General features: G+C 43.0%; 1 protein-coding gene and 1 long non-coding RNA gene across 2 annotated transcripts in view; one reads left to right on the top strand and one right to left on the bottom strand.

Annotated features, from left to right (window-relative positions):
* The window catches only part of LOC143036854 (uncharacterized), a 50,082-nt gene extending 32,652 nt beyond the window's left edge, over positions 1-17,430 (top strand). The window contains exons 11-15 of the mRNA XM_076204709.1: positions 2,819-2,975; positions 8,383-8,576; positions 13,023-13,449; positions 14,122-14,541; positions 14,846-17,430. Of these exons, the coding sequence (XP_076060824.1) occupies positions 2,819-2,975; positions 8,383-8,576; positions 13,023-13,449; positions 14,122-14,541; positions 14,846-14,952 (1,305 nt within the window). The 3' untranslated portion in view covers positions 14,953-17,430. The remainder of the gene's footprint in view (positions 1-2,818; positions 2,976-8,382; positions 8,577-13,022; positions 13,450-14,121; positions 14,542-14,845) is intronic.
* LOC143036855 (uncharacterized) lies at positions 16,037-18,540 on the bottom strand. The gene is made up of 2 exons (XR_012967406.1): positions 18,134-18,540; positions 16,037-18,014 (listed from the first exon to the last, which is right to left on the bottom strand). It is a non-coding gene; the product is annotated as an uncharacterized LOC143036855 (long non-coding RNA).
* Between the last annotated feature and the right edge of the window lie 724 nt (positions 18,541-19,264).

Below are 19,264 nucleotides of genomic sequence, written 5' to 3'. Positions count from 1 at the left end.
CTATGAATTATTATTATTATTATTATATCATTATTATTGTTAGTTATTTTTTAGAATAAAAGAAACGAGTCCCAACAGAGACCACGCGCCGTTTTTGTTGTCGTTCTCTGACTGATCTATTACTAGTATTACTGCTGCTATTACTATGAAATATTATTATTTTTATTTCATTATTATTATTGTTATTGTTATTTTTTAAAATAAAAGAAACGAGTCGTTTTTGTTGTTCTCTGACAGGTCTATTACTAGTATTACTGCTGCTATTGAGTGACAACAAAGACCACGCGCCATTTTTGTTGTCTGACAGATCTAGTATTACTGCTGCTATTACTATGAGTTAATATTATTATTATTTTAGAATAAAAGAAACGAGTCAACAGAGACCACGCGCCGTCTTTGTTGTCGTTCTCTGACAGATTATTACTAGTTAGCATTACTAGCATTACTAGTATTACTAGTATTACTAGTATTACTAGTATTACTAGTATTACTAGTATTACTAGTATTACTAGTATTACTAGTATTACTAGTATTACTAGTATTACTAGTATTACTAGTACTGTTGGCACAATCACTCCTTCATACAGTCTCCTCTTCGCATCCATTCCCAAATGTCTATTCCTCATTACACTCTAAACCACCAAGGCATTTACTCGCTTCTCTCAAACTACATTCTACCTCCACCTTTTCCTGCTACACTTGCACCCAAGTATCTAAAACTATCCAGTCGCTCTCCCTTAATGTTCACTTCCAGTCTACTGCCACTTTCACCCCTTGTACATCTCATCACCTTAGTTTTACCCACATTTATCTTTAGCTTTCTTCTATCACATACTCTGCCACAAGCGCAGTGTCGTCCGCAAACAACAGCTGGCTCACCTCCCACTTTTCTCCATTTTCTTTAACCATCTCCAATCCCTGACCCACTACCCTAGCATTCACCTCTCGCACCACCCCATCCATGTATAAGTTGAACAGCCAGGGCGACATAACGCATCCTTGACGAAGTCCCACCTTTACTTCAAACCACTCACTCTCTCCATTTCTAATCCTGACACATGCTCTACTACTCTCATAAAAACTCTTGACAGCTCCCAAAAGCTTTCCTCCTATCCCATAAATCTGCATAACCTCCCACAGTGCCTTTCTGTCTACCCTATCATAAGCCTTTTCCAGATCCATAAAAGCCCAAAAAACATCCTTCCCCTTTCCTATAGCTTTCTCACATATCTGTCTTACCACAAAGATCTGATCTACACAACCTCTACCTGTCCTAAATCCACACTGTTCCTCACCAATTACTCCTTCTGTTCCTCTCCTAATCCTCTCAATTAAGATCCTCCCATAAGCCTTCCCTACTACACTTAACAGGCTAATCCCTCTGAAACTACTACATTCACACTTGTCCCCTTTTCCCTTGTAAAGAGGAACTATACAGGCACTTCTCCAGTCCTCCGGTACTCTACCCTCTCTCCAGCAAACATTAAATAACCTCACCAACCAGTCCACCATCACTGAACCTCCCTTTTTCAGACATTCTGCATGGCATCCATCCAGACCAGGTGCCTTACCTACTTTCATCATCTTTACAACTGCCTTCACCTCATCCTTCCCTATTTCTCCTCCATTCTCCTCACTCATCACTCATTTTCTTCGCATTTCCCACTGCAACTATCTTTCCTTCCCTATCCTCCTTCACATTTAGCAACTCCCTAAAATATTCTGCCCATCTTCCCCTTACTGCCATCTCTTCCATTATCATCTCTCCATCTGTACCTTTTACCTTTTCTTCCCTACTTGATTCGCCTCCTCTTCCTCTCTTAATTTCTTTCCAAAACATCTTTTTATTACTTTCAAAATTTTCTGTCATACTCCTACCCCATTTCACATCTGCTCTCCTCTTTGCCTCCTTTATCTTTACCTTTACCTGGAATATAAGAGAAGAAGAGAGGAGGAGTTTGAATGTGTTTGAGATGAGGTGTCTGAGAAGTATGGTGGGGGTTACTAGGCTGGATAGAGTGAGAAATGAGGAGGTGAGGAGGAGAACAGGGGTGAAAAAGGATTTGGGAGATAGGGTTGATGAAAGAATATTAGGATGGTTTGGACACATGGAAAGAATGAGTGAAGAAAGACTAGTAAAAGAGGTATGGAAGGCAGATGTGGAGGGAGTGAACATGAGGGGACGTCCTAGGATGAGGTGGATGGATGGGGTGAAGGGGGCTTTGGGGAAGAGGGGAATGTCTGTTGAGGAAGGAAGAGAGAGGACGGAAGACAGAGGTGAGTGGAGAATGGTTGTATATGGATGATGTTGTGACTGCATGAGGAGGAATAGGCGGGGGGGGGGGGGGCCGGGTAGTATGTGTGAGTAAATTTTGACGCAGCCCGAAGGGATTTCTCCCCGTCCTCGCCTTATATGCAGAGGGGGACGGAGAGGGGGGGTCGCCGATTGGATGAAGCGGCCTTGCTGTGGATGTGCTGTGTCTTGCGGCACTGCTTCTGACCCGTCATCCAGGCGGCACTGCTTCTGACCCGTCATCCAGGAGGTGCTCAGATGAGAGGGAGGGTGGGAGGGGTGTGGAGTGTATCTAGGGATGAAATGGGTGGGAGTGTTTTTATGCCTTTCCCTTTTTGGCTACCTCCCTTGGAAGGGGGAAAAAGCCTTGGTATATGTATGTACTAGTGTGTATGACTAGTATGACTAGTATTACTAGTATTATTTTTCGTTTGACAATTTATAGTTAGTTTTTCTTTTGTTTCTTAACCCAAACGGAAGACTCCAAGTATATCTTACTCGTTATTTTCTTCCTTTCTGTCCCAGTGTTCCGAGACCTGCGGCACGGGCGTCCAGACCCGAAGGCTCTACTGCTCAGGAGGACCGGAGACGGACCGGGAGGGCCAATGTCCGGCCGCCCATCGCCCGGAAGCTTCCAGACCGTGCCGCGGCGAGAGAGGATGTGGAGGCCAGTGGTTCGCAGGTACATCTCCGAAGAAGACCCTCTTCCTCCTCTTCTCAAGTTCCTCTCTCATGTGATTCACTATGGTCTTGGATCACATGTTGGACTTGTGATTGATTACACTCCCGGATGAAACCTTTGTGCTCATATGTGGCCCAATGTGGATAATATGACAATTCACACGCGCGCGTTCACACACACACAAACACACGTCGGTCGGAGTGGCAGCGAAGTCTGGACTTCGAGGATCACAAGTACCTGTGTTGTATTAATAGGGAAGGGGAAAGCTCGTGGTGTAGTGGGAAGGTGAAGAAAAAGGAGAAGGGGAGGGATTACTGAGGAAAATGGAAGGGAATGAGGAAGGGAAGATACGGCCCAGGAACTCAAACGGTATATAAACAAAAGACGGCCTGACGATATTGGTGAAGTCAATGTGATTAGTAAAAATGTATAAATTAGAAATATAGATAAGAGCAGCGCAATGGAAGGTGAAGATAACTATTTCCATGGATTTAATGAGGGAGGAAATGACAACCTCCCCCGACTAGTAAATCTAGAGAAACTAAAAGAAAGGAATGAAAATTGGGAAGCTAAGTTTAACCAAATAAAGTTAAAGAGTTGATAAGCTGGAAGAACTAAAGAAGGAGAATCAAAACCTAACTAAAGAAGTAGAAGAATTATAAATACAGTTAAGAGAAGTAAAGGATAAGAATGAGGAATTGAAGGAGTAATAAATAAAATAGAGTCTATAGTAAAAGAGGTAAGTGGTTGGAAAAAAGTACAAGAGAATAATATAATGGAACAGCAGATGAAAGAACAAACTAAGGACAATTATTAAAGTGATGAGGGAGAAGGAGAATATAGTAAGAGACAGCGGATAAAAAGAAATGTATAATTATATTAGGGATGGAAGAAGTATAATCTAAATAGGACTGCAAGAATAAAGGAAGAAAAGGAAAAAGTTAAGATAGAAGTAGCTCAAGAAGATGGAACAGAAACAGGGAAAGAAATAGAAGAAATATATAGGCTAGGGAAATACAATACAGATAAGACCAGACCAGTTAAGGTTAAATTCAGGTCACAAACAACAGCAGAGAACGTCTTAGCAACAACAGGGAAACTAGCAGACAGTGAACAATATAAACAGGTATGGATAAAAGAGAAATGAATAAAGAGGAAAGAACAGAGTAAAAAAAATAAGATTTTCTATTGGAGAGTAGTGAATATGAAAGCGAGGAAATGGTTCATAGAGAAAAACAGAAGGGAAACAGAAAACACAATGGAAGAAGCAGAAAATTAAAAGTGTCTTACACAAATATAGATGGCTTAATAAGAACTGAATGATTTGAAGGGAAAACAGCCGGACATAATGGAAATTGTAGAGACAAAATTGAAAGGTCCACTACCACCCAACAGTATAGGACATGGTGTATATAATTATTGGGTTAGAAACAGAGGTAAAACAAGGGGATGGAGTTATGTTCCTGACTAAGAAGGATATAAATGTGAGGAATATCACATATGGAAAGAATAGAGTAGAGATGATTATGATGGAAATGGAAGACAAGGATGGGAAGAGCAGGAAGTTTGTAGTAAATTATGTGCCTCCTAAAACGGCTTTGTGGGAAGAGAAACACAAAAATATGTTAGAAGACACAAGGATAACTCTAAATAAGATCATGGAAGATGGAGGAAGAATAGTTATAATGGTACGTACAATGACGCAATGGATACAAGAGAATTCTAGGTATAGAAATGAGGAAGAACCATCGAGACTGGACCTAATAATAACATAAGAACTTGAAATAGTGGACAAGATGGAATATAAGACACCAATAAGTAAAAGTGACCACATATTGGTTGAACTGGAACTAAATGAGGAAAATACATGCAAAATATGAACAATATAGAAAGGGAAGATTGATGTATGAAATTTTTTTTTTATAAAATAAGAAAATTCTTTCAAAAAGCAGACTGGGAAAGAATACACAAGGAGGAAACAACAGTAGAAGAGAAATGGAATATTTTGACAAATTTATAAAAATAAAAAAAAAAAAGGAGTGGAAAAGCATGTCCCAAGATAAAAGCAAGAAAAAGAATATGTAAAGTGCTGGTACAGCAAAAGATGTAGGGAGTTAAAAGACAAAAGAGATAAAGCTTGGATAAAATGAAAAAAAGACAAGAGCTGAAATGAATATGTACAAGTGCGCAGAGAAGAAAATAGAAAATATGAAAAAGATGTCATAGAAAAATGTAAACATCGACCAAACTATTTTCAGATTTGTAAACAACTTAAAAAAAATAGAGAAACTATGACAAGGAGTTGAATACACAGAGGAACTAGAAATGGCAGAAATTATGAACAAGCATTTTAAATCGGTGTTTACATGGGAGAGCATACAACCTAGAGATATCGAATGGGAGGAGAAAGTCCCCCCTATGAAAGAGATAGAAGTGTCAAGGAATGAAATAATGAAACACTTGAGTAATCTCGATGTCAGAAAATCGCATGGACCAGATGAAATAGCAAACTGGATTTGGAGAGAATGCAGGAATGAACAAAATACATATCCTAATAAACAGTTCATTGAAAGAAGGAAAAGTTCCAAAAGATTGGAAAAGAGCAAATATAGTACCAATATAAAAGGGGGAAACAAGGAAGACCTTAACTATAGACCGGTCTCTCTAACAAGTACGATAGCAAAAATTTTTGAAATAATTATCAAAAGTAGATGGGTAAGGCATTAGGAAAAAAAAAAGTACTTAATCCAAGGCTATTTGGATTTAGACAAGGACGATCATGCGTCACAAAATTAATGTGTTTCTATTCAAGGCTAATAGATGTAATACAAGAAAGATGGATGGGCTGATTGTGCATTTCTAGACATGAAAAAGCTTTTGATAAGGTGCCACATAAAAAGTTGCTTAAGAAATTAGAAACTGCAGTTGAAATACAGGACAAAATGCTAAAGTAGATGGAAGACTTCTTGCACGAAATAAAAATGAGAGTAGTGATAAGAGAAACACTAATTGGGATGAAGTGATAAGTGGTGTTCCACAGGGAACAGTTCTGGCCCCAATAGTGTTTGCTATATATATTAATGATATGGATAAAGGATTTGAAAGTTATACGAGCTTCTTTGCGGATGATGCAAAATTTTTTAAAAAAGTGAACACTGAAGAAGATTGCGAGTCGCTACAGAGTGATCTCAATAGAGTATGGGAATGGAGTAGGAAGTGGGAGATGGAATTCAATATTAAGAAGTGTAGTATAATGGAATTTGGAAGCAAAAAAAAAAAAGAATAGTGGGATCATATAAATTGGAAGAAAAAATAAAAATGGAAAATGAGAAGGACCTGGGAGTCATTATTATGAATAATATATCCCCTGAGAAACAAAATTTTTGGAGAAACTTATAATTTGATAAAAACAATCAAAGTGGTATTTACATACCTGGACGAAGAAATGGTGAAGAAAATGCTAGTCACTTTGATAAGACCAAGATTGGAATATGCAGCGACGACGTGGTCACCAAGTACAAAAAATGTATAACAAAACTTGAAAGAATACAAAGAGCGATTACAAAATTGGCACCAACATTCTCAGAATTATCATATGAAAAGAGACTAGCAAAACTTGAACTACAGACATTAGAGCAAAAAAGAGAGAGGAGACTTGATAACTATTTATAGAATCATGAAAGGCATAGAAACTATTGAGAGAGAGGATCTAAATAAAATGGAATAGTAGAAATACAAGACACGGAAAGAAAATCAAGACAGTTATAGAAGAGATCTGAAAAAGAACAGCTTTCCCCACAGTAGACATTTCGAACAAGTTATATAAGAAAGTGGTGTGTGCAAAAATAATACACGAATTTAAAAACTGTCTATATAAAATGAAATATGAATACGGGACATCACGAGCATAGCTCCCCTTTCCATAAAATACAACTAGGTAAATACAACTAGGTAAATACAACTAGGTAAATACAACTAGGTAAATACAACTAGGTAAATACAACTAGGTAAATACAACTAGGTAAATACAACTAGGTAAATACTAGGTAAATACAAGGTAAATACAACTAGGTAAATACAACTAGGTAAATACAACTAGGTAAATACAACTAGGTAAATACAACTAGGTAAATACAACTAGGTAAATACAACTAGGTAAATACAACTAGGTAAATACAACTAGGTAAATACACACACACACACACACACACACACACACACACACACACACACACACACACACACACACACACACACACGAGGCTCGGTGGCGCGGTTGGTAGAGTCCCTGACTGTCACTACGGCGGTCCGGGTTTGAATCCTGCCCAGGGCTGAAATAATTTCAGTATCGCTGCGCTTCGAGTCGTTAGTCCAACTCTCGTGGGCGGGAAGTTAGGTGTGTGTGTGTGCGTGTAAGGTCACAGCTTTACCCATAGATCGGTCATACGAGCTCTGAGCTCTCTTCCGGGAGGGAAATAGCTGTCGATTACGAGTCCAACCCGTGATCCAAAGACGAAGGGGAAAGGCGAATCGCGCGCGCGCACACACACACACACACACACACACACACACACACACACACACACAGAGAGAGAGAGAGAGAGAGAGAGAGAGAGAGAGAGAGAGAGAGAGAGAGAGAGAGAGAGAGAGAGAGAGAGAGAAGAGAGAGAGAGAGAGAGGAGAGAGAGAAGAAAAGAGAGAAAAGAGAGAAAAGAGAGAAAAGAGAGAAAAGAAAAGAGAGAAAAGAGAGAAAAAGAGAGAGAAAAGAGAGAAAAGAGAGAGAGAGAAAGGGAAAGAGATTGAGTGAGTGAGAATAATGAGAGTGAGAGTTAATGAGTTGGAGGGAGTGAGCTGGAGTGGGGGCTCGCAGTTCACGATACGAATGTTCATCCCTGGGTGCGACTCGAACTCGAATCGCTGAAATAACAGTCGAGCGCGGTACCACCACACCATCGAGCCGTGTATGTATGTATGTGTGTATGTGTGTATGTATGTATTTTATTTATGTATGCATGTATGTTATGTATGTATGAATGTATGTATGAATGTATGTACGTTATGTATGTACGTATGTATGTATGAATGTATGTATGAATGTATGTATGAATGTATGTATGAATGTATGTATGAATGTATGTATGAATGTATGTATGAATGTATGTATGAATGTATGTATGAATGTATGTTATGTATGTACGATATTATGTACGTATGTATGTACGTATGTATGTACGTATGTATGTACGTATGTATGTACGTATGTATGTACGTATGTATGTACGTATGAATGTATGTAAACTTATGTAAGTTGGTAGGCAGACATGTCTTATTTGTCATTTCTTTTCCACAAATTAGATTGAAAAAAGGAGCCAGACAACCTTCACCTCTCCCCTTGCTTCTTCGGCAGGACCTTGGGGCACGTGTTCCGCCCGTTGCAGCGGCGGGGAGGAGACACGATCCGTCCTCTGCGTCGTCTGGGGTCGCGGCCAGTGGAGGGTCACCCTCGAAACGGACTGCCGCCCGGAGGAGAAGCCCCACGGGGCTCGACCCTGCAACCTCGAACCCTGCACACCGGAGTGGTACTCGTCGGAGTGGTCGCAGGTAAGGAGGAGGAGGAGGAGGAGGAGGAGGAGGAGGAGTAAGGAAGTGGAGGAGGAGTAGGGAAGTGGAGGAGGTGAAAAGGAGGAAGAGGGAGGAGGAGGAAGAGGGAGGAGGAGGAAGAGGGAGGAGGAGGAAGAGGGAGGAGGAGGAAGAGGGAGGAGGAGGAAGAGGGAGGTGAAAAGGAGGAAGAGGGAGGTGAAAAGGAGGAAGAGGGAGGTGAAAGGAGGAAGAGGGAGGTGAAAAGGAGGAAGAGGAGGGAAGGAGGAGGAAGAGGGAGGAGGAGGAAGAGGGAGGAGGAGGAGGAAGAGGAAGAAGGAGGAGGAGGAGGAAGAGGGAGGAGGAGGAGGAAGAGGGAGGAGGAAGAGGAAAAGGAAGAAGGAGGAGGAAAAGGAGAGGGAGGAGGCGGGAGGGGAGAGGAGGAGGAGAGGAGGAGAGGGAGGAGGAGGGGAAGAGGAAGTAGGGTGGAGGAGGAGGAAGAGAAAGTGAGGGATGGAGGGTGGAGGAAGAGGAAAGGGAGGAGGAGGAGTAGGAAGAGGGGAGGTGAGGAGGAAGAGGAGGGTGAGGAGGTTGTGAGGAGGGAGGAAGAGGGGGGAGGCGGAGGAAGAGGGAGGAGGATGGGGTAGAGGAGGAGGAGTCGGAGGGAAAGAGGGAGGAGGTGGAGGAGGAGGAGGAGGTGAGGAGGAGGAGGAGGAGGTGAAGAGGAGGAGGAGGAGGAAAGAAGGAAGAGGTTGAGGAAGAAGGAAGAGAAGAAGGTGTGTAAGTGGAGGAGGTGAAAGGAGGGGAGGAGAAGAAAGTGAGGTGAAAAGGAGGAGGAGGAGGAGAAGGACGGGGGAGGAGGAGGAGAAAGGAGGAGGAGGTGAGAAGGAGGAGGAGGAGAAAGGAGGAGGAGGAGGTGAGGAGGAGAGGTGAAAGGAGGGAGGATGGGTGAAAGGAGGAGGAGGAGGAGGTGAAGAGGAGGTGGAGGAGGTGAAAGGAGGCGGAGGAAGGTGTTTAGGAGGAGGAGGAGGTAGGAAAGATACGGTTAGTAAATGGACTTCGAGATGGGTGTATTTATGTGCAGTTGTATGCGTCCGTTTGTGTATGTGTGTGCATGTGCGTTTATATATGCTCGAGTTTGTTTAGTGTGTTTGTGCGTGCGTTTGTGAGTATGCGTTTCCATGTTTGCTTTTGTGTATTTGTTTGTTTTTGGTGTGTGTGTGTGTGTGTGTGTGTGTGTGTGTGTGTGTGTGTGTGTGTGTGTGTGTGTGTGTGTGTGTGTGTGTGTGTGTGTGTGTGTGTGTGTGTGTGTGTGTGTGTGTGTGTGTGTGTGTGTGTGTGTGTGTGTGTGTGTGTGTGTGTGTGTGTGTGTGTGTGTGTGTGCGTTTATCTATGTGCGTGAGTTTGCGTTCGTGTGTTTATGTGTGCCTGTGATTCACCATGGTCTTGGATCATGTGTTGGACTCGTGATCGACAACTATTCCCCTCCCGGAAGAGACTTCAGAGCTCATAAATGACCGATCTAGGGACAATGGACCTTACACGCATACATACCTCCAACTCCCCGCCCTTGAGAGTTGGAGTAACGACTCACAGAGCAGCGATACTGAAATTACATCAGCCCTGGGCGGGATTCGAACCCGGACCGCCGTAGTGTAAGTGTGTGTTCGCGCGCGCGTGTTTGTGTTGTTTGAACGTGTTTGTGAATGTTTATGTGCGTTTGCTTATGAGTTTGTGTTTTTTATTTTGCGTACAATTCTGTATGTGTACGCGTTTGTGTGTGGTATTGAATTTGTGTGCATGCGTTTGTGTGTGTGTGTTTTTGTGTACATGCATTTGGGTGTGTGTAGGTTTTTCCATGTGTGTACGCACATCTATTTGCCTGAATGTACGTGTGCGTACGATTGTGTGTCTGCATGTGTACACAAATAGGTAAAGGGAAAAACAAATGCACGCGCACACAAACTCACGCATAGGGAAACAAACATATACACAAACACACCTAAAAACAGTCAACATATACAAACATGCAAAACACACAAAAACGAAAGACAAACACACAAAACACAAAAATCATGAAAAAATATACAAACATGTATACAAGCTTACATACGTAAATATACATGCAAACACACGTATTTGTGTGTTTTTCTTTGTGTTTGCATTTGTGTTTTCATATAGACAAACATTAAACGCAAAATCGAAGATACAAAATAAACATACAAACTTTATCCTACATAACCCGGGAACGAGTTCACATGCTCTAAGGAAGGCCGTCTTGACCATGTCATAGTCCTTCGCCTGTGCGTCCTCTAGGGCGCCATTTACTCTCAAGGGCTTCTCTCTTAAGTTAGTCCGCAACAGCGCAGGCCAAAACTTCTTTGGCCATGAATAATCTTTAGCCATCCTTTCAAAAATTCTAAAGTACTGGTCCACATTGGATTCATCGAACTCTGGAAGCAACCTCGCATTCTGCACTACATCAAACTCGGGTCTCCCATTCACGGTTTGAGGAATTGGTAGCACTTGTTCATTCTCTTGCAATTCAGATTTAAGTTTAAGACACTGAATTTCTAATCTAGCCCTCTCAGTTTCTTCCCTTCTAGATTGGGCTTCTAATTTAGCTATTTCTAATTTTTACTGCAACTCGCATAATCGAGATTCGGTGTGCCGGGAATCACCATCAACGTCACTACCTTCCCGATCATCCAAATTCGCTGAGCCGGCAGAAGCTTCTTCTGTCGCTCTCTCTTCATCTCACGGCGACACACTTTCCTCTCCATCATGCAATATTGCCACTACCATGTGTACTAACTCCCCTTTATTTAAACCGTGGGTCGAACTAGCTCCAAAATAATGTGCTATCAATTTCAACTCTGGTATGGTGAGACCTTGTATTTCCTTATCCGTGGGTTTTCCTTGTACAAATTCATCTACCTCAGTTTCGTTGGTTAACCGCATCTTCCTACCTTAATAAACCTATTATCACTGATCCACGTCGAACATCCTTCCAATTTACCGTTAAATCCTGGCAATGAGGCGCCAATTAATGTTATAAACCTCTCTAAAGTACCAAAGGTTCACCGGCCTTGTGAATGTCAGAGGTTGGTAACCCTATGTCTATTACGGGGTTCAAACGGTCAAGAGAACTGAATAAGGTCGCCACCCGGTCGGACACCGGGGAAAGAAATCAAACTAACTTAAAGAAATAGTTAAATAAATTTATAAGTATGAAAGTTAATACAAGTAAAATGACACGAAAATAATATAACAAAGGCACACGATTACAATTAAACAAACATGATTTTACATAATACATCCGACTTCTGATTGTACATTTAACATTACACAAAAGACTCTAGTTCGAAGGTTTTAACGGGATTGAACAGACGTAAGACCGGGTCACAGATCACAAAACAGTTTTGAAATATAAGCTAATCCTAAGCCCCAATGCTACACACTCCGCGCTCACTTATATGGGACACTACAAAGCTAAGTCCTAGTGGATCTGGTTCACTGCTATAACAAGGGAAAAGGGTACTAACCTCAAGGCAGTCATTTTGAATCTGACCCGTGTAATAGGTCTAAGCAGGGTCTGGACAATCGTATAGACCCGTTCACCGTTGCGTGACGCGGCAATACGCTCGTAGCTCATTGGATACTAAAAGTGGGGGGCGGGATTTACCTAGCCTGACGAGCCTACATTGTTTATGCGGGAAATACAAATGAAATATTTTTACGTCACGGCCTGTGACGTAGCAGAGACGCATGCGCAATGGACACTTGACAATCAACATATAACAAAAAACATTCAATATTATTATAAACTAATACCATAGTTACATTAATAAATACATACAATACATAGTAAAGAAAATACCTTACGGTGAGACATATTTGGTCATAACCAAAGCAGCACAATACGAACACACGTAACATGACATTTCCTCGAAACAACAATAACAATTACATACTTGGCAAGTATACATCGCAGATGTAACAGTATGTGTTTAGGTATATGTGTACGCGTGAACCAGGTTCCTTTAGACTGAAACGGCCTCCAAAACATTCAGCCAAATCTACTGAAAGGCTCGAAAGACTTTTGAAAGAGAGGTGTGTGTGTGTGTGTGTGTGTGTGTGTGTGTGTGTGTGTGTGTGTGTGTGTGTGTGTGTGTGTGTGTGTGTGTGTGTGTGTGTGTGAGAGAGAGAGAGAGAGAGAGAGAGAGAGAGAGAGAGAGAGAGAGAGAGAGAGAGAGAGAGAGAGAGAGAGAGAGAGAGAGAGAGAGAGAGAAAGTAAGAGTGGGAGAGAGAGAGAGAGAAAGTAAGAGTGGGAGAGAGAGAGAGAGAAAGTAAGAGTGGGAGAGAGAGAGAGACAGACAGAGAGTTTAAAGAAACTAATTCAAGAACTTATCTCCTACTCACCCATACTTCGATGTCTCCTTCTGATGGGTTCTCCGTTCTCTCTGGCAGTGCTCGGTGACCTGCGGCGCTGGCGTCATGCGACGGGAGATCAAGTGTCTCGACGAACACCAGCGCCCGTCCTCCGACTGTGGCAACGGCACACAACCCGCAAATCAACAGAGGTGTTCCCTCAACCCCTGTCCCAACGTCAGCGCCGAAGAGGAGGAGGAGGAGGAGGAGGAAGACAAGGAGGTTGAGGAAGCCGAGGACTCCGGGCCGGAGACAGAGAGCCCTTTTGAGCACACGACGACTTCCGTAGGAGAATTCCTGGAGGAGGAGGAAGAGGAGGAGGAGATGGAAGACGTGGAGGAGGGAGAGGATGGTTTCTTGACGGGGCTGACGTCGCCCTCGTCGACAACGAACGTCCAGTCCTCCTTCGGGACCACTTCGAGGACGTCTGAGGTCATCACATCCGAGGCTTCGACGGACTTCGACGGTGAGTTAAAATTCATTAATCTATTTATTTATCACTAATTTATTTGTTGTTTGTTTATTTATTGGTCTATTCATTCATTTATCACCTATTTTCTATTTATTCATTAATTATCTATTTTTATGTTTATCTTTATTATGACCACTTTCACCTAGCTATCTGTCATTGCCCCTCCCCCCTCCCTCCCTCTCCCTATCTCTTTCTCTCTCTCTCATATATATATATATATATATATATATATATATATATATTATATATATGTATATATTCACACACACTAAATGGTCCCCAGTGTGTGTCACTTTTACTTTGATACGTCTGAACTGAGGTTCAAGCCCTTGGCTTCGCTTCGTATCAGTTTCCGTATATGTCTACGACGAGCGCATTGTCAGTCTCGTTCGTGATGATATGGAATGAAAAGTAAAAAAGTTAATGTGGTTGAAAAAAGATTTATATCTATATATATATATATATATATATATATATATATATATATGTATACGTGTGTGTGTGTGTGTGTGTGTGTGTGTGTGTGTGTGTGTGTGTGTGTGTGTGTGTGTGTGTGTGTGTGTGTGTGTGTGTGTGTGTGTGTGTGTGTGTGTGTGTGTGTGTGTGTGTGTACACACTTCGCCGCTCTGAAGATTTTCTTTTCTTTTCATTATGATAATTTTTCAGATTTCAAAAGAAAGGATTTTAGGAAGGAATTCAGGGAAGAGGAGGAAGAGGAAGAAGAGCTGGTGGCCCAGTCCCAAGGCTTCCCTGACGTCACATCACGAGGAACCGTCAAGGAACCCAAGGAAACCTTATTGTACGATGACGACGACGAAGACGGCGCTGAAGAAGGCGCCGACGACAACGACGACGATGACGAAGTAGCGAACGAACTGATCGTAGAGACGCCCAAAGGAGATGACCTCAATATCATCCCTGACAAGGACGCCCAGGGAGACGAGTCCGTCTCCGTGGACGAGGAGGAGGAGGAAGAGGATGTAGAGGAGGAAGAGGAGAAGAAGAGAAGAAAGAAGAATAAGAAAAGGAAGAAGGGGCATCATTCAAGTGAGAGCCACGAAAGGAAGTCTTCGCATTCGAGGCCAAGTAAGTTCGAATCCCGTGCTTTCTTACAAGAATTCCCGTTACGTACACTATCAATCCGTGCGTGCGCGCTTACGTGTATTTACACAATACACACATCAAAAACATCGCCTTCGGAGCAGAAGAAAAAGACTGAGAGCGGGAACTGTAAATACTCCGACTGCAAACTTTAAACTCCCAATTTTTTTTTTTTTTTTCCACCTCCGACTGTGGTGTTGTCTGTGATCTACAAATGTGTTATTACATTTTTCACCAATACCCACATATAAATTTACTTGCATATACCCATCACCTATCTCTTCCCCAGGTTCTTGCATCGACCGAATCAAGAACTGCCACCTGGTGTTCCGGGCCCGCCTGTGTCGAATCAAGTTCTACAACAAACAGTGCTGCAGAACCTGCCATGCCCGCTAAAACGAGCCGTGCACCCCCTCCCCCCCCAGCCCCAACTACTCCCACACTCTCACCGGGGGCTCTATAATATGGCTGTAGAAGTCTTCCGTAGCTTCTGGGAGTTGTAGCTACGGTTCTCGGGAGTGCTCTGAAGCTCAGGATTGTGATAAAGTGTTCATTGGAGGCATTGGGTCTTCCAGGGAAGCCGATTCCTGGAAGCGGTGAGCTCAGAAGAAGAACGAAACCGTGGAAGAAGGGACCCACTTTTTTTTTTTTTTTCTTTCTTTCTTTCTTAATGGGGGTGGGTGGAGTCGATGAAGTGGACTTCGATGGCTCTCGGCAGAAGAAGAAGTCCAGTGTCTCGCAGGAAGTCTGCCAAATCGATCTTTCTCGAGTACTTCCCACAAGAGAACTCTGAAGGCTCCTGAGAGGGCTGAGAGTTCGACCTCTCTTGAGGACCTCCCCAAGAGAGTTCTAATGATTCCTGAGGGCCATCAAGAACTCTGAAGGCTCGTGGAAGGCCTGCGAGTTCGACCTCTCGAGTACCTCCCCAAGGAAGTTCTGAAGGATCCTAAGGGTCACCAAGAACTCTTAAGGCTCCTGAGAGGCCAGCGAGTTCGACTTCTCTCGAGCACCACCCCAAGAAAGTTCTGAAGACTTCTGATGGTTACCAAGAACTCTGAAGGCTCCTGAGAGGCCTGCGAGTTCGATCTCTCTCGAGCACCTCGCCAAAAGTTCTGAAGGCTCCTGATGGCCACCAAGAACCCTGAAGGCTCCTGAGAACCTTTTAGAAAACGCGTTCTTCGTACTCACGTGCTGAAGAACCTGCAGTCCTAGAGAGCCTTGAGTGTAGAAGATTTTTTGCAATAAGAAGAAAGTTAGACGCCATCAGCAGTGATTCTAGAATTGTTTGTTTGTGTCTGTGAAATCCTCAAGGTGTTTTCCTATGTGTTCATTTCCAAAGTAAGAAGATACGTTTGCTTCGTTCAATGGAACAGTCTTATTGTGTTTGCGTTGTTTGCATGCATATATGTACGTATGTGTGAATATATATATATACATATATACACACGTACACACACGTATATGTAGGAGAGATTTTGTGGTGCCGATAATAAGCCAGTACCTATATGGACAGTGCCAGTAAAGTGAATGCTCAGCTGACCCCAACCCGGCCAGTTTCGCAACAGAAACCAACCACATCCGATTTTTTTTTTCGTAACCGACCTTCCACGTCATGACCCTCACGGAACGAACCTTTGTACGTGACGTTTGCTGGTTGGCTGCATCATGAGAGACAAGTTCTAACTCGTTATGCATTTTTTTTTTCTTCAAAACCCACAGTGTAGATCAAAGTTGGTAGATTCTTCTGAATCTACTTTTTTTCGTAGTGTATGTATGTCAGTGTTTGTGTGTTATTCCTGTAGTGAACTTCAATCCTTACGTTAGCCCTAGTGAGCTAAGGTACGAAAAAATATGGGACCTATACGTATAAATAAAATAAATAAATATATAATTATATATATGTACTAAACTTGGGAATTAACTTGATTATATAAAAAGGGAAGTGAAGGGGGAAGGGGTGAAAGGGGAGGAAAAGGGACTAAGTCGTCCCTAACTTTCAGGGATTATTCCCGTCTGTGACGTCACTGTTCCCTTCTATGACGTCATCAGTCTTTGTGACGTCACCGTTCATTTATTGACGTCACCATTCTCTGATATTGTCCTCTGTGACGTCACACTTTTGACAGACATCTGTCCCCTGTGTGACGTCACTGTTCCTTTCTGTGATGTTGCTGTTCCTTTCTGTGACGTCACGTATCATTTTCGTGACGTCACCGCTCCTTTCTGTGACGTCACCGTTACCCTAAGCTCGCATGGAAGACACCCCAGCTTCTCTGAACACGTCGCCCGCACGTCCTTACGTCCGTCCGTGACTTTGGACATGTCCGTGACACGTTCCTCTAGTTCTTAGTGCTGCTGTGCCGGGGCTCTCTTCGGAAGCTGTCTAGTATCGATGTGGAATCTAGCGCTTGTCCTCCTCGTGCCCCCCCACCCCCCCTCCTCCAGCTCCTGGAGACGTTCTTACAGAAGTCTTTAAGAAAAAGAACATTGTTCTCGCTCTCTCGTTCTTTCTCGTTCCTTCTCGTTCTTCCTCTTTTGTTATCCTAACATCGTCTTCTTCCCATTTTTATCATTGCCTGTCATGCCACCATTTCTCCGTTTTCTAAGACTCCCCCATCTCCCTTTTTCTAATACTTTCTCCTTCCTCCCCATCTTTCTAACACTCCCACCTTCCTCTCCACCTTTCTAACAATCCACCTTCCTCCCCTACATTTCTAACACTCCCACCTTCCCTCCCCCACTTTTCTAACAATCCACCTTCCTCCCCTACCTTTCTAACACTCCCACCTTTCTAACAATCCACCTTCTTCCCCTACCTTTCTAACACCCCCACCTTCCTCTCCACCTTTCTAACACTCCCACCTTCCTCTCCCACTTTTCTAACAATCCACCTTCCTCCCCTACCTTTCTAACACCCCCACCTTCCTCTCCACCTTTCCAATACTCCCACCTTCCTCTCCCACCTTTCTAACAATCCACCTTCTTCCCCTACCTTTCTAACACCCCCACCTTCCTCTCCACCTTTCTAACACCCCCACCTTCCTCTCCACCTTTCTAACACTCCCACCTTCCTCTCCCACTTTTCTAACAATCCACCTTCCTCCCCTACCTTTCTAACACCCCCACCTTCCTCTCCACCTTTCCAATACTCCCACCTTCCTCTCCCACCTTTCTAACAATCCACCTTCTTCCCCTACCTTTCTAACACCCCCACCTTCCTCTCCACCTTTCTAACACTCCCACCTTCCTCCCCCACTTTTCTAACCCACCTTCCTCCCCTACCTTTCTAACACCCCCACCTTCCTCTCCACCTTTCTAACACTCCCACCTTCCTCCCCCACTTTTCTAACAATCCACCTTCCTCCCCTACCTTTCTAACAACCCCATCTTCCTCTCCACCTTTCTAACACTCCCACCTTCCTCCCACACTTTTCTAACAATCCACCTTCCTCCCCTACCTTTCTAACACCCCCCACCTTCCTCTCCACCTTTCTAACACTCCCACCTTCCCTTCCCCACCTTTCTAACATTCTCCCTTCCTCCCCTACCTTTCTAACACCCCAACCTTCCTCTCCACCTTTCTAACACCCCAACCTTCCTCTCCACCTTTCTAACACTCCCACCTTCCTCCCCCACTTTTCTAACATTCTCCCTTCCCCCTCCTGGCCCTGAGAACCACTCCACTCTAGACGCTTCTTCCATTTCCATAATTCATCGAGTTGAAGGCCTCCATCCGCCATTTTGTTTTCGCCTTTCTTCGATCTGGCAGGCACGGTAGGACCCAGTGTGTACAAGCAACTTAATAGTTGGTCTACGATGACATTGACCAATTTAAAAATTGTATGAATAAAAAAAATCTGACGACTAAAAAGTTGGCTATATGGTTTAGTTTAGTTGGACGGTGAACAAGTTTCGTCAATTGAAAGGAAGAATATTCGTCAACTTTTCAGTTGTGGCAATTAAAAAGTTGCCTCGTGATCAGTTTTCTGTGATGCCGACTTTTTAGTTGCTGATTGTTTATAATTGCACCATTGTCAAGTTGCTTGTGTCAGATATATATAGAGGCCCAGTGTCACTATTTTCTTTATCCATGGCATGACATCACGTGACCTTATAGTGACGTATTTCGTGACGTCATGCCAAACCCGTTTTCTAATATGACATCACTAAAAGAAACCCAGAGAACATTGTCAACCTTCTCGCTACACACCTGAATAATATCGCCCGGCGACAATGAAAATAAAATCATCAACAATATTTTTCAAGACAAAACTTTAATCACTGTTCCATGATCATTTTCTGTGTAGAATAATATTCTTAACACAGAAAACTATATATTTAAGGGGTGACAATTATATATATGTGAGCAAACGGGAGTTTTATCTCATTGCCATAGGTCACAATTGGGATCATCAAATCCGTTCATTAATCTATCTAGAGCTTCTTTGCTAGATTCTAGTTGTCTGAGGAATACAGAATCAATCTAGATCGATGTTACTAGCCCTCAACCCGATGATAAACCTTCAATATTTTGTTCTGACTGACGCCAGACGATTTTATTCGGTTGATGGGTGAAAAATCCGAAGTCTAGAAGGTTCCTCTCATCTGTAACGGCTTCAGAGTTCTCCAGTCATGTCTCTTGAAGGATTATGAGTTTTTCTCCAGAAGTCGAGGAAGTCAACGTCTGTGACTCGGTCTTTCATTTGAA

Source organism: Oratosquilla oratoria, chromosome 21 (assembly GCF_046742065.1).
Source record: "Oratosquilla oratoria isolate Oo_2021 chromosome 21, ASM4674206v1, whole genome shotgun sequence".
Taxonomy (NCBI): domain Eukaryota; kingdom Metazoa; phylum Arthropoda; class Malacostraca; order Stomatopoda; family Squillidae; genus Oratosquilla; species Oratosquilla oratoria.
The sequence above is the reverse complement of the archived record's forward strand: the minus strand, read 5'-3'. Positions and strand labels throughout refer to the sequence as shown.